The sequence below is a fragment of the Xiphophorus maculatus genome, chromosome 24 (genome assembly GCF_002775205.1).
Source record: "Xiphophorus maculatus strain JP 163 A chromosome 24, X_maculatus-5.0-male, whole genome shotgun sequence".
Lineage (NCBI taxonomy): Eukaryota > Metazoa > Chordata > Actinopteri > Cyprinodontiformes > Poeciliidae > Xiphophorus > Xiphophorus maculatus.
Window position 1 is genome coordinate 2,846,555 of NC_036466.1, and position 15,703 is coordinate 2,862,257.

Consider the following 15,703-nt stretch of genomic DNA (forward strand, 5'->3'; position numbering starts at 1 on the left):
TATGGGAAATAATGACTTAGGTCATTATTTGGGGAATGTGTCAATATGATAGGTGAATATAAATGCTTTATTTGTTTAGTCTTCATTCATAAATATACTCTCTTCTTTTAGAATTTGACTTACTTTTGTGTGTTTCTTCCCACTTGTTTTGCCAAATGGCTTCCTGCCTTTTATTCCAAAAGCAAATATTGAGTTTTAGTTCTGTCCTCCAAGTCAACATTTATTCAGTTTTAGTGAGAGCGATGCAGGGTTGTTTTTTTGTTTTTTTTTAAAAGAAAGTCTGACTCCATGAAACTACAGAAAACATTATGAGTTAATTTGTATTTTTTAATTATTGCCCAATCTTTAGATTTATAAAACAGGTATAAGTTTCCATATTTTCTTTTCCTCATAAACTCTTGAAATGTTTCGAATTAGTTGTGCTGTTTTTATGGGGGGAAAAAAGACTGAATTTCCTTTTATTATACTTATTCCTTACACTTTTATTACAGTTAAATCTTAGGTCCTCTAGACCAGCAGGGGGCACTCAACAGCAGCCGCGTTTATTTTGAAACTCACCAGATGTGGTTGTTAGTTTGAAGAAATAACTTCTATTTCAAACCTCTAACTAGCGATTGTCTCACTTGAGTAATAGCTTTGGTTCTTAAACTTAAACCTGGTAGCTTTTTGTTTTAATAGATATATTCTTGTGAGTCAAGTGGAAGCTTTTATTTTGCAATTCTTTATAGTTACACTTGTAAATTCTGAAACTAGTCAGAGGTTGTTGTTGGTTTAAGAAATAGCTTTTATTTTGAAACTAACTGGAGCCTGTCACTAGTTTGTAGCAGTATTGTTAAATCTGAACATTTAACCAGATCCAATTGTTGGATTTAAGGTGCAGCTTTTATTTAGGAAATTCTAACAAAATTCTAGATAAATGTATAATTTCTTTTTTACTTGGTCCTCAAAGGGAAAAAAAAAAGTTTTCTTCCATTAAAAGCACTTAACTTGCTCGTCATAATTGTCAAGAAGAGACATAATGGTGGCAAAACTAAGAAAACAATCTATTAAATCTATAAAGTAATAAAACATAAATTCATCAAACTTAGTAATAACGATGTTAAATGTCAAAATGAAACTTGAGGTTTCATTAGAAACAAAATATGTTTTCTTTCTGGATCAATGTCAAAATAAAGTAGAGATATTTGGTCACTACGCAGCACCGTGTTTACAGGAAATGGTGGCCCCAGATCACATTGTGCTCAGGGCCGTGGTAATCTTTTGACTGGCCCTGCTGGCAGCATCAATCTGCATTATATTTGCTTTTAGTCGTCACAGTTACTCTGATAATAATCTGCCACTCTGCTTTGTTCAGCTAGACACCCAAGGCTGATTTATTCTGTAGTCCAGTTAGGAACACCTCTGTCCGTTTGCAGCTTCCCACCATCCAATCTTGAGGCGAGGTTTAAATCTTCGCTGTGTTTTTGTGTCCTCACACGGCAGTCACCCCAAAACACCGACACGCACACTTGCCTTCCTCGCCTGCTTTGCTTTCCGCCGATTCGAGGCCGACGAGGACTCTTTTGCAGCGGACCGTGTCTGATGGCGCGCACGGGGAGCACGGCGGGAATTAGCTCTGAGGTGTTGAATTAATGCTTACAGAGGAGTCGATGACGGCTCAGCGAGTGTGTCCAGAAAAACTCCACCGACTGCCGAGTGTGTCGGTGGGAATCACTTCCTCTTGCTTCATTGATTAAACGCTGTGCGCCTCGGCAGCTGCGCATGTGATACGGATTGCTCTGCGCCTCGTTATCCTCACGATGTGGATTCTGCTGGTGTACTTTGTTAAAACAAAAAAACAGAAAAAAGGAGCTACTTCAATGTTGAAAATGTTTCATACAATGTTTCTTTGAAAACAAATTGTTCCTCACAACGTCAAAAATGACTAAGTGATCATTTTAGTGATATTGTGAAAGATTTGCAGCTAAATATATACATCTAAAACTCAAGTGTCTTTTATGTGAATTACTCCTTCTTGTAATTCTCACTAGCTGTGTTTCCGCTACAAACGTGCACAAAACTTTGTAAATATTCCACTATTGTCAAAACGCCCCACCCACTACATAATCGCGGTTCAGATTGAATAAACACAAATAAAATCCCATGTGAACAAGTTTGTTGGCACGATAAATCATAAAAAAAAACTTGCCGCGTCATGATCCTCCAACAACTTCCTGTTTTCTTCTTCGTGGTTTCCAGCAGTGACACAACATCCGGTTGTTGATCAAGTGACTTGTGTGATGAGAAACAAGTGTTTCCTTTGCAGTTTTGTGAGGTAGAACTATTTCTATGCCGCTAAAAAATGTCACCTCACCGCAGCGCCAAAACCTTTTATAGACAAACGAGTTGTTTCAAAATTGCCGCGTTTCCGTCGAGTGAATTTATTTTTGAAATGTCAAATGACGCAGTTGTATGGTGAATGGAACCGCAGCTACAGATAAAAATCCCAACACCTTAAAAACATTGTGTATATAAAAGGACAGCATCCCAGCTGTGAAGTATGGAGACTGCAGCAACAGATGGCATTATGTGGAAAAACCAATATGTGGGCATACTGAAGCAACATCACAAAACAGAACGCAAGTTAAGGCTTGGGTACAAATGGGTTTCCTCATCATGGACGATGATCCTAAGCATACCGCCAAATTAGCGACAAGGTGGATGAGAAACAACCAAATGCGAAGGAAATGTGTGTAAATCTCAGAGTGTTAAGAACAGAATAGAACATTTATTATTATTATTATTCCTGAATTTACCTTCGCTGAAACAAACTGACCTTAATCAGAGTCTGACTGAATGACAGTGAAAAACCACTACAACTGTCCAAACTTACTTACGTACCCACGAATGGCACTGTGAATCTCTTGGCGTTCTGTTGCAGACCCTAAAATATTCAGAAATAGCAATGTCATATCAGTTGCCCGGAAAGGTCGTTGCAGATGTCAGACTTTCTGCTAGTTAGTTTTTTTGGTCCTGCATTTCCTCTTTTTAAGGCAGTGTGCCTTATTCTTTCTGCCCTGAGGCTGTGAAATTTTCTCACTCTTAGGATTTTCGCCTGTAATATAGAACCAGCTGTCTTGAGGGGGGGAACAACCTAGCATTTTGCCTCACTTTTCCATTTTCAGTGCTTAAAAAGCATTATTTTCATCTGCAAAACAACACAGTCGCCACTGCGATATGTTTTCTACAAAAACAAAAACGACTACAAATGAATACGTTTCTCGATAAGTGCAGAAAGCACATGCCTACAAAATGACCACCGGTTTTTTTTTTGTTTTTTTTTTTAAAAACACTTTCATCAATTGAAATCCCACCTTTGCCTCAAATTGCAAGCGCACAAGTAACACCTGTAACACCACCAGGATTCCTGTTTTCGGTCGTAAACGTCGTATTTCCTGACATGTTAAATAAAATAGCTGGTGTTCATGGTTACAACTGTGACTCCAGGCTCTCAGAGATGGAAATAAAAGGCAAAAAAAGAAAAACAAACAGTTATTGGGATGTTCTATTGTCGCAACATCAAGTGCTGTTAGAAGAGCCTCAATTATCCTCGGCATGTGGAAGAGTGATTCTTCTGCTCTAAACTCCGAAATCACTCTTAATGCATGAGGACGTTCGTCATCGAATAACCACTTTAGACCTCAATTTCCATCCTTTTACTCAGATTTTTCCCCTTACATTAGTACTTGTCAAACAGTGGAGTGTTGGTAGGATGGTCGGACTTTTAAGTATTAGTGTCTTTGTTCATGCTTGACTGATAAACAAGCCTCCAGTCACAATCAGTGGCAGCAGTGCTCAAACTAATCGACATCCGACATCGATTTCAACACACAGGTACACCGGAGTACAAAGCTGACGGAGAACGGATGGAGAAAAGAAAAATGGCGACTCCATTTTTTGTTTCCATTTTCTTAAGGAAGTCGTCTTTGGATGTTTTCGTGTCATTTCCGTCAGCAGTTCTTGCTGCAGCGCCACCACAGGCGAGGAGGTCAACAGGATTTTGAATTAGTTGGGATCGTTTGATACGGCGTATCATGTTGCAATTTCAGACCTCAGTCGAACCCGACTGACTGTGCATGTCCTAGTGAATCATTTGAACTTTTTGTTCTTTTTTTGAGCAGTCTTAATTAAATGTTACAAATCGATTTTCCAAGAACTGAACTTGGAAGTCATTAAATAATAAAATGAGGTCATTTAAAATGAAAATGGTTTGAAACTCAGGTGACTAAATGCAGAATACTGGTGGCAGAAACTCATACAGAGGGTTTGTACAGATAAATACGATTAGATTCTCCATAGTACTTCAATAAAAAAATATATCCTGGGGTGCATGGGAAAAAAAAAAAAGATAATTGAGAACCGATGTCGCTTTAGCTGCTGTTTGTACTGAAATGGTGGCCGGGAGCAATCTGCGGCTGGAGCGGCGGCCAGCTGTGGTCTAACCTCACTTCCTTCTTTTCATTTTGATGCTAATTTAACTGGGTGTGCGGTCTACTGGGTGAGACCTGTTTATTGTATGGAATGGGACATATTTAGAACAGGTAAAACAGCTAAACGTATTTTTTATCACGGTTAACGGAGAACGTTTTTGGGTCACATTTGAATCTGCGATTGTTAAATAGAGGAGTTCACGGCTGACTCATTTACAACAAAGTGCTCAGCCCGCATCATGAGCCCTCCACCACCGTGCCCGACCAGCGGGATCAGGGGTTTGTGTGGATATGCGGTGCGACACTACTTTGACGTTGATCCAGATGGAGAAATGTTCATTTTTATTTCCTGATGAAACTTGGAAGCATTTGGACATTTTGCATCTTTAATACCAAGTTTGATAAATTTGTATTTGTAATCTCATATGTTTGAGAATTCCTTTCATTTTACCACCATTATATCTCTTCCAGACCATTTTGACACTATTTCTTTCCCTATTGAGGGAAAAAATTTGAAATAAAAAAGTGCTGCTGTTTTCTTGATGTTCCTGAAACAAACGTAAGAGTCCACTTGTAGTTTATACTTAACATTTTGCCATGTGACAGCTACACACTTTTACAGATTTTTGGGGGGATTTTACGCAGTAGGACTACATAGTTGGTCATAATTATGAAATAGAATGTAAGGAATTGAGGGTTTTCTTTGTTTTTTTTTTTAAATTATAAAATATCCCTAAGTTATGTCCAGTCATGATTATATTAACAGGAAATTCATTTCTTTGCAGTTGGATTTCAGCTGTTGTTGAGGCAAGTTTTTCTGTTGCCTTTCTTTTTCTTTTCTAACATAAGAAAAATTCACTCTGGGATGCATTTTTTTCCTGTTTGAACGAAGCTTCACTTCCTTCCTCAGCATCTCTCTGTCTCTTAGAAACGGCCGTGTGTCAGGTGCCGGTTAGGGCCCCCGGCCAAACGCGCCTGACGTCACGTCTTCGCTCAGTTTCCGCTTCGGAATGTGAGGTTAAACCAGAAGCCTGCATCTTTTTGTCCATTTTTCTTTCTCTTTTTTTTTTTCTTTTACGAGTTGTGACTGCAGGTTAAATCTTCCTTGTGAAAGATTGCTACGGCTTTTTTTTTTCTTCAAATAAGAGCTGAAAGCATTCATACAAAATCTTAGGTTATATAATTTAAAACAAAAAAACAGTAGCTCTTTCTGCAGACAATCTTTTGTCTAGACATGATGATTACGCTGCATTTGCTTTTATCTTGTGGCTAAATGGCTCTAAAGCAATACCCGGTCTTCCATCTGGAGTTGTTTTTTTTCGTAAATTATATAAAATAACTGATTTATTCACAGAGTGATATTTAAACACAACAGCTCTTCAAGTTTAATAAACCGGAAATGAAGAAAACTCTCATAGCCAGACAGATGGGTGTTTCTGACCATTGGAGTTTTGATGCCATTGTCATAAAGATTAGTTTTCTGCTGATTCTTATTTGTATTTTTTTTTTTTTTATGGGTTTGCAGGAGTTTGTGGACGTCAGCCCCCCCCAGAGGAACTGGAAGGGCATCGCCATCTCTCTCCTGGTTATAGTGGTGGTCTGCTCGCTCATCACCTTGTCTGTAGTCGTCCTCACACCCAGTACGTTAAAATTCGTTTTATTCCGATTATTTACAGTGCCTGGTTAGCAGTTAAGTGTTTTTATGTGAAGCTGAAACACAGCGTCTTGTTTTCCTCCCAGCTGAGCCTCCAGAAAGCAGCAAGTCCAAGCTGACCGTGGCGGATCTGTTCAAACCGGAGTTCCAGATTCACGACCCAGAAGCCAGGTGGATCAGTGGTGAGTTTTAGGCTTTAAGCCAATTCTGAAAATTGGAACTAAAATGTTTTGCCCCGGTTGTGGTTCTGATGGACCTTCCTGTAGTTTTACTCGCTTTTTCCAGATGCAGACCTTGGCCTTCCTGTGTTTTTTAAGTCGATTTTGCATTTAAAAAAATCTTTTCCTTCGTTCCAAATGACCCTGGAGATTTTATCTCTACATAATTGAAGTATTTATTTATAAGCTTAAAATTTTAATATAAACAACAGAATTACAAGTTTAAACCAGAAAGTTATGTTGCTGTTAATTTTGCAATTAAGTGTAAAGGTGTAAAAAAATGTTGGTAATGGCAAATATCTCTAATTATTGGTTCTGTCTGGGAATCTACTACTTTTTGAGGTTCTCAAACATCAATTGGAGCTAGTTAGTAGCTTCATCTTTATAGACAATATAACTGCAAAATTTCACATTTCAAACATAAATTCGCTCAATGGAAACACACCAATTCCGACAAAACTCCTGTTTTTCGGTGCTAAGATGAGATGTTTCTTTTTGCCCGTATTGTAATTGTTTTATTTCGCAAAACCGCAATGGAAGCACTTTTTCCTAATCACACAAGTCACATGATCAACATCTGGATGTTGCCACTAGCACAAACCACGAAGGTGACGGTGACAGGAAGTGGTCGGAGGACGATGACATGAACAAACGTATTCACATGTGAATTCAATTGTGTTTCTTATTAAATCGAAACGCCACAACTGCAAAATTGTTGTTCTTTTTGAGATTTGCGGAACATTGACAAAGGTTTGTGTACATTTGTAAGAAATATCGCCAATTCTTGGAACTGAAGTGAATGAAATTGGCAGAAAATTGACAATTTTAATAGAAAAAAAATGGCTTTTAAGGGGTTAAAATGTGTGGCAGTAATGGTGAAGACGGAAGTTAATAATGGCACTCATAAAAAAAAACAATCTGTTGACGCACATTATTTTTATGACGATCTGCAAAAGAGCATTTTTCGTGCCTGAAGCATCCAGGTGAAGCTCAGAACAAAGGGATCCAGACTGTCAGGGATCAGTAGAAATGCTGCAAACCCGTTTCTGGTTTGCATCACAATGAACCCTCCTTACCTCAGCTTGCCTCCAGGCCACGTTGCCAACGCCTCAAGATCATATTTTCGACCTTGATCTATATCAAGTCCTTCTCCCCTCGCTCATATTGGGGATGAATTTCCAGCGTTTTGTTTAACCGGCTCCCCTACAGCACTGAGAAATTGTGTTAATGTCTAAAAAAAAAAAAAGAATTCTCGTTTAAGAAAAGGCGAGACGGACAATAACCTATTGGAGAAAGAGGACAATTTAAAAAATGGCAGCAGGATTTTTTTTTTTCTTTGACAACTTGACAGTTAAATTATTGTCTTTGTGGCGAGTTCAGACGTGTTGATGGCTAAATATATCCGTAGCACCTCTGTGGAGACTGGCTAAGGTGACAGAAGGTGAGGGGAAGGTGGGAAGCACAGGACAGTGGGGAAAGATTACCTTGTTGCTCTGAAAGGGAAACAAAAGATCCAGCGCCTGCTGAGTCCTTCCCTTTCACAGGGAGATAATACTAATGACTAGTTCAGTAGCCTGTGGCTTCTTGTTATTGGATGGTTGAGCCTCTGACACACTCTGGTGTGTTGGTAAATATATTTATAAGGGCTAATTTCCCGTGGATCTACATTTTAATGTCACGACTGACCGAACTCAACCAGTTGCAGCCTAGGATGTTAGATTTTCATCATCTCTCTGCTCATTATGGGGTTTCTGAAGCTCTCACTGCTGTTTTTCAACATTTTCTCTGTTGCCAACTTTGTTGTTGATTTACAATTGTCCCTCTATTTGTATTTTAAATTGTGGTTTCATGTGGCACATTTACTTTACTTTGTTCAATTGAATTTATATTAATACAGTACCAAGTTGTAAAGAAAATAACTCATGTAAAGGCACTTTACAAAACAAGCTGGACAGGTCTACTTATATGGAATCTTATTCAGCCTAAAAAAATGTAAGTTAATTCACTTACACACTGTTCAACTGAGTCTAGTTTTGTGTTCATTGGAATTAAACAACCTTAAAAAGCTCAAATAGACGCGCTTCATGTCGTTTACATCCAGAAATTTCACGCATGCACACAGTGCTGAAGGGCAAGAAGACTACTCTTTTTAAACTTGCAGCGCCCCTGAATAAAAAATACTAAAATAAAATAAACTGCCGCAGCAGAACTGGAGATGTAGGTATTATTAATTTGGTACAGTGCGCCACAACAAAGGCAAAATAACACATAAAACCAGTTGAACAACTTAAAAACACTCGCATTCATCGTTTTCTCATCGCTCTGCATCAGTTACGCTACGCACAGTTCCGTTGCCAAAACACACTGAATTCCACAGCACATCTACATGTTAAGATGTCAAAGTCAAGCTAGCATAACTGGCCTACTTCCTTAAAAATATTTCCTGACTTGTTACCTTTGGACCTTGTTATCGAGCTATGGTAGTGTTGACAATTAATAGAAAATCACTGCGTCCCTTTTTCTTTTATACATCATGCGTACATTTAAGATTTAGCTCATTATGTTGACATCTTGACAGATAAAACCAAAATACGAAATATTGCATCAGACAAATAAAAAGAGAACGCTTCATCCAGAAATGTTATATTGCAGAGACGTTGTAGTTTCAAGAATCATTGATTAAAAACAGCTTCCTGTTCACGGCGTGCGGTTTCCAAGCATATTGATGGAAAGTTAAGTGGAAGCAAAAACTGGTAGAAAATGTGACTAAAAAAAATCTAATTTATATAAATATATTTATGTTACAATAGTAATAATAATGAAAAGACTCTTGTCGACAGTCTGTTCCCAAACATACTGGTGGAAAGTTAAGTGGAAGGAAAAAGTGTCGTAGAAAAATTTGCCCAAGCTTTCCACAACTAAAAATTTGGTTTCATAGGGAAACTTTTCTATCAAAACTCCAAACTTAATGCCCTTTCTGACAATAAAGCAGAAAAACTACAACATGGCCATCTGGCTACATGCAGACGTAAAATTTGACTTCTGTAATCACAATGATAATGTCTATGCAGAATCCAAACATCTAGCTTCTTTTAAGGCAAAACATTTAGCGGTTTGCATGCGGACCAGTCCATCAAGCAGCTCACTTGTTTAAGTAAGAAAACTACATCACCATGTCACCAATCATGACACAAAAGTCCTTTTTTTCCCTAGACTTCAGACATGCTTTCTTATTTCATCAGAAAAAACATTAACATGAATGAATTCTTTTTTTTTTGAGCTCGTCTTCGTCCAAACCGCAGGAAGCCCGTTTGCACCGCTGTGATGATTTGTTTTCAGCCCCAGAGGGTCAGCTGTCCCATTAGCTGCTTTATTGAGATTGATGATGAAATGGGGGGGATTGCAGCCTGACGCACTGTGTGCTGTAAAAGTAGTTTCCATCAGGTGTGATGAAAACCGAGAGGCGGTGCAGACGACGCGGCTCCGACTCCGACTTCACTGCAGCTCTAATTCCGAGCAGGCCGCCGATGGAAATTGCATTTCTTGACATCCTCAGACTTATTTTCGCCATAGGAGTTGGGTCTCGGCGGTGGCCGCGCAGACATTTAACAGAACAGGGGACGCGTATGAAATGATTTCTTACGTTTCTTCAAATGGCTGTTCATAAATTCCAGGAAACCAAGCGCAAAGCATCTCCAGCGTGGAAGCGTCCAAGCCGGGCTTTGAAAACGTAATCATAGAAAGAGAGCCACGCTGGGAGATTGAAGCTTGCGGAGTTCAGTCTTAATTTAAAAAAAAGAAAACATTTTAAAGAGTTGAATATTATCAGAATTAATGTTTCACATCAGTGCTGCCTGGGAACAAGAGCAAAACTAAGATTTGGTTTGCAGCAAATCTTCTGAGGCAATACAACACATAAATGTTGTCATCAACATCATATTACAAGTAGTGTTAATATTGTGTAGCATTTTTACTCATATTAATTATTAAGAAGGGATAGTTATGAAATATATTATTGGATTTAACAACCGTCCTTTATTAATTTCATCCAATGATGTGATGGACAGTCTGCAGTCTGAACCCACAACAACTTTATTAGCTTTAAAATATGTTTGGTCCACAGTTTATTTACATGTAAGACTCTTATTGTGAAGATTTGCAGGAAGTTCTGTGTTTATTTGCTGAATTGATACTTTTAACAAGACTGGCCTCGCTCTTGGTCACAGTTGGGATTATTGATGCCCTCCTCCATATTATTCTAATGAGAAATTTGTTTCTACAAACAATAGTGTTTGTAGAAACTTAACATACCTGGTTTTATATAGGATTAAAGTGGAAAAAGGGGAAGAAAGGTGCTGCTTATGAAAACAGTGTCATCACTCCTGTGAGAGTGGGAGTTTCGGCAGTTTGGTAACATGATTACAGAGTGGACACACAAAAGAAATGACCATAGATAAGCAACTGTTATAGCTGAACAACCAGGGAAGGTTTTTAAAGTTCTAAAAATCAACAGAGAGAAGGATTATTCACAAGCGGGAAGCAGCCGCCAGTCTTCCCAGGAGTTGATATTGGAGGAAATTCAACCCGAAAACGCAGCAGCTTCATCACAGACTCTACTGGCTCGGTGGTAAAGTTCAAAACAGAACAATTTGGAAACGACCGAACAAATACAGCTTATTGTGAAGGTTAGAATGAAAAACCCTCTTCTCGGTTCGCACCGGAATCTGATTCAACACCTATTAGGCAGATCAAACTAAAGCAGAGTTGAAAACAAACGTTTTGTTTCCCTGCTTATCAGCATTATGGATGCTACGGTGATCTGATGTTTCCACGGGAACGGTATAATCGCTGTGTGATGAGTGTGTTCAGACTAACCCCTGAATTGTGTATGAGTGATTTATTCATGAAGTTTACATTGTTTGTTTTGAATAGATTACATGGGATTTAGCCGAGAACAAGGTGGAAAAATCCAAACGCTTATGCCGGACGAGAACCAGTAAACTGTAAATCCACTAGAAAAAACATCAGGAAACACATAAATTGTTTACTGAGTCTGAAACCATCACTCTAGCTGAACATCTCACTTTAAACTATTTAATGATGCAGAAAATTGTTCTTTCAGGTGCAATACTATTATCAATTTTACACAACTTTATGCAAATATTTTGAGGCTAGTTCTCAGTGGGTAACCATTGCTAATATGAAAAGCCAACAATAGGCAACGTGTTGTGTTTTGTTTTGAGGAGTGTCAGAGGCTGACCATGATGCAGCAGAGGATTGTGGGATATTTCACTGATACACTATTGTTCATGTTACTGAAAGGCTGAAAGGGTAAGAAAATCTAAATATTACTGGTAAATAACCGACTTTCCTTCATATCAGTCTGCTGTTAGGTTCCGCAGCTCCACCTGCTGATAATACGCTAAAAGCTAACCTTTCCAAAACAAAAAAAAAAAACTGTGAAAATAGTTATTTTCACACTCAAAGCTTCTTGCAATACAATAAACCTGATGTCTGCACAAAAATGTAATAATTATGTTGTACTACAGAAATGACTCCCTCTCGTCATACAAAATGTCGCAAAAGCTTCATGTTAGCTAGTTAGCGCGGCCACCGATGGTGATGGATAAACAGTTTTCCTGTAATGGTATCTTTTTTCTCCACCATTAGTTTGACCAGAGCTTACACAAGCATGATTGACAGCACCCTCGTCCTTTCTCTGAATGGTTGCTTCTGACCAAGCAGTGCATTTCTGCATATGGCTGTAGGACCACAATGAGGCGGCGGACGATTTAGATTGTTTTTTTTTATTATTTCATGTTATACTGTCACAACATGGGGACAGTTGTCACAAATATGTAAAAATAACCATTGTTTATAAAAATAATAAAATAAAATAAACATCCTTCACTTTTAAGTCTGAGATATTATTGCAAGATCACAAACAGGCGATTATGCCAGGGAACCTCTCTGATACTATTATTGTTTTTGATAATCTGACTAATTTTGGTATGACAAGTATTAGCAGAAGATGTCTGTAAGGGACAAAACACCTTATAGTACGAACAAATTAAGGACAGCGCAATTCCTGTTCCAGTTTGGAGCCGAAACAGGATCTGCTGAAAAAGCTCAATTACCAAGGATAATGGACCTGTCAACACAACTTAGTAGGCTCATCAATGGGGCAACGAAATTGAATGCAAACACAACGCTTGCTTGATTTACAAGAGAAAATGCACCACTTAGGATTTTGTAAAAACGATGCAAAGCTAGCCTAAAAACACTTTAATTTCCCTGCGCATTTAAATTTGAGGCGTCCTTCACATAACCCTCGCCGCCAGTCAGCTTACTGAGAAATGTGGATCCACATTTGGATTTCTTTTTCCAACTGCCTTGGTGCACACGCCCAGCCTGAACCCGTCGCGCGGCAGGAGAGTGATTTCTCTCAGCTGCAATCAGCTACAAATTCATTCCGAAATGAGATCCGAGATTCCAAAAGGAGGCAAGGCGAAGAAAGGCCTTGCTGCGGCTGCTTCTGGATTAGAATGACAGAAAATGACTCTGGGAATTTAAAACTAATCCCCGTTTCAGTGTGTATTAAACGGTTCAGCGTGAAATATGAGGGGAAGAATGCAGGTTGGGATTTCGGGCACCAAAAGACGTTTGTAAAAATGATGCAAAGCTAGCTTAAAAACCAGTTTTTAAAATGTCCCTGTGTATTTAAATACACAGGCGATAATGTGGGCATATTTAGAAATTTTGTTTTTTAAATTGTAAAGACCTTTTATTGACCTAAACTGACTTTATGAAGATATACATTACCGGGATTCAATGGAACTGTTATGAAAAACTCAGAGACTTTGCACTTTCAGCTCTTGTGTAAATTAAACAGACCGATTTAAAAAAACACATCTGCTGTTTGTTTCTCTCTTAAAAAGACATGTACATGACCTATGCAGCTGTATGAAGCAGCCGTTCTTTATTCCCTGCATATCATTAGCCTCTCACTGCTGGCTGCAGCCAGGACCGGACCGTAATGAGACAGATCCAGGACATTGTGTGTGTTGATATTTGAACCTATAATGGATAGAGAGGCCAGTCCAAGCAGAAGGTAAAAAAAAAATAAAAAGCTCTGACTCAACACTTCAATGTGAAACCAGAGTGGTGGACTCTTTGTAGTGAATAACTCCTATTATGTGGTGGGTGCTGATTTTCATAATGGGTTTTTAATTATTCTCGTTGATTTTTATTATTATTAAATTAGTACCGTACTGTTGCAAATTGTTCATGAAATTAAGGTGAGTATTTTTGCACTTTTGATGTAATTTTTTGGAAGCATTCATTGGTTACCTTTGTCAGACGCAACAAAACGTTTAAGGATCTAGAAAAAAATGAATTGTGAAAAAACACACACAAAAAAACAAAACCTATATTGGAACCAAAATGTTCTCAAAGCAATGCCAGGACAAAAAGGTATATGCACCTGAGAATGTTAAAAATTAGATAAGAAAAGTCAAAAACATGCATTAATACACAACAAACCTTTTTTAAGAGGAAAACTAACAGCAGTGCGCCTCAGGGAGAACTTAGGATGTAAATAATGGAAAAGTTACAGATGAGTATTAACAATGCCAAAATGGGAAAACCTTAGCAATTACATGTAAAGGGAAGAAGCAATTGTTGCAATCTGAGAAGGGTTGTTCGGTACAACAATTTGAAGTATATCACTTCTGTCTATAGCGTCTATGAGTCTAGGTGACGTTTTAAAGCACAAAGTTATGCTATGTTTTATTTGGATTTAAATGTTCCTTTTGTATTTTTTTACTGATATATTTTTTTTGCTTTTGCTCTCAGATTCAGAGGTGGTGTACAGAAACAGAGACGGTGATGTCATCAGGTTCAACTTTGCCCTGAACGAGACAGAGGTCATCTTGAAGAACACCACGTTTGTAAGCTATTCTTACCGCTCTTATTACTCTTTTCTTCACATTTTCACGACTAAAAAAAATGCTCTTTATGTTGAAGTTTATGCTGTCGTGCATAAACTTCAACTGGGATCAGTAACATTTTGCGTTTTAACTACCGAAAAGTTGATTCCATGCAGGCTGAAGCAGTTTTGTAACAGTTTCACTGTATTAGGAAATGAGAAATTGCATTAAATCTTGCAGTAATAGACTGGCAAAAAACACAAATGGAGGATGGAAGATATTGATTTATGTATATTATCAGTTCAACTAATAGTATTTCTTTAAAATGATATTTATTTAGCATATTTATGAGAATGAAACCAAGAAAACTTTTAACAATCCGACCATCTCAACTCAAACTTTGCCAGATATTCCACAATAGTTGCAGCTGCGTTACCTTCAGGAATATACATTCACATCCTGAGTTGCAGCTCAGTGAATAATTGACGTTTCCTGTTAAATTTAGCCGTTTTCTGCTGGCATCGTGTTAATCCTGTTGCTGTTCCATAATCCTTGTGCGGTGAAACAAATCGCTCCATTTTTTGTCATCGTCTCACCCACGTTTCACTGAGAATCACTGGAAAGCTTTAAAGCCTTTCCAGACTGGAGGTTAGCGTTCGAGCCAGTGTTGCAGGTTGCTCCCGTTTCCTCAAAACTGTGGGACTTTTAGAGAAAAGAAGACGTTTTGTTTCCGAAACTGACGCAACAGATGGAAATGTGTCTGAACTCTTCCCACTTGATTTATGTAAAATAAGAACAAAACCTCAGAAACACATCAGGATCTCTCTGCACACATTATAAATATGTATCTTGTCATTAGGTACAGATCTATTTGTCATCACTGGCATATAACGCTGTGTATTGTTTATGAAACAACAAAAACATTGTTGATGACCAAAAAAAGAAACACAATCGACAGTACATCAATACCATTGTTATCGGTACGATGGTATTGAGTGCCATTGTTAAAAATGATCAATACACATCAAAAATGGCGGACAATATTCCGTTTATTATGATTCAAAAGCAAGTAAACAGGTTTTTAGCCTCGTTTTAAAGGAAATCAGTGTTTCGGCTGCTTTGCAGTTTTCCGGGAGAAGTTTGTTCCAGATTTGTGGTGCATAGAAGCTGGATGCTGCTTTTCCATGTTTGGTTCTCGTTCTGAACACAAACTTTCCCCCTGCCCCAAAAAGAAAAGTTTTTAAAAAATTTTAAAGAAAAAAATCTGGAGTTTGATTTCAGTGTTTTCCAGCTAAAAGTATATGAAAATGAGATAATGTAGTATTTGTAGACTTTACTCTCAATCCCTTTATCAAATAACATCTTTCTTCCCTTCCTTCTGCCAATACTTCTCTCTTTCCTAGTGTTTTCCTTCCATCATTTCCCCTTGTTTCC

The 15,703-nt window shown here is 38.1% G+C and overlaps 1 protein-coding gene across 2 annotated transcripts in view; it reads left to right on the top strand.

Moving 5' to 3' along the window:
* LOC102225980 (inactive dipeptidyl peptidase 10) overlaps positions 1-15,703 on the top strand; it is a 65,506-nt gene that overhangs the window by 16,657 nt on the left and 33,146 nt on the right. For both annotated transcript variants that reach the window (XM_005802552.2, XM_005802553.3), the window contains exons 2-4: positions 5,995-6,109; positions 6,210-6,305; positions 14,196-14,290. In XM_005802552.2, the coding sequence (XP_005802609.1) occupies positions 5,995-6,109; positions 6,210-6,305; positions 14,196-14,290 (306 nt within the window). The remainder of the gene's footprint in view (positions 1-5,994; positions 6,110-6,209; positions 6,306-14,195; positions 14,291-15,703) is intronic.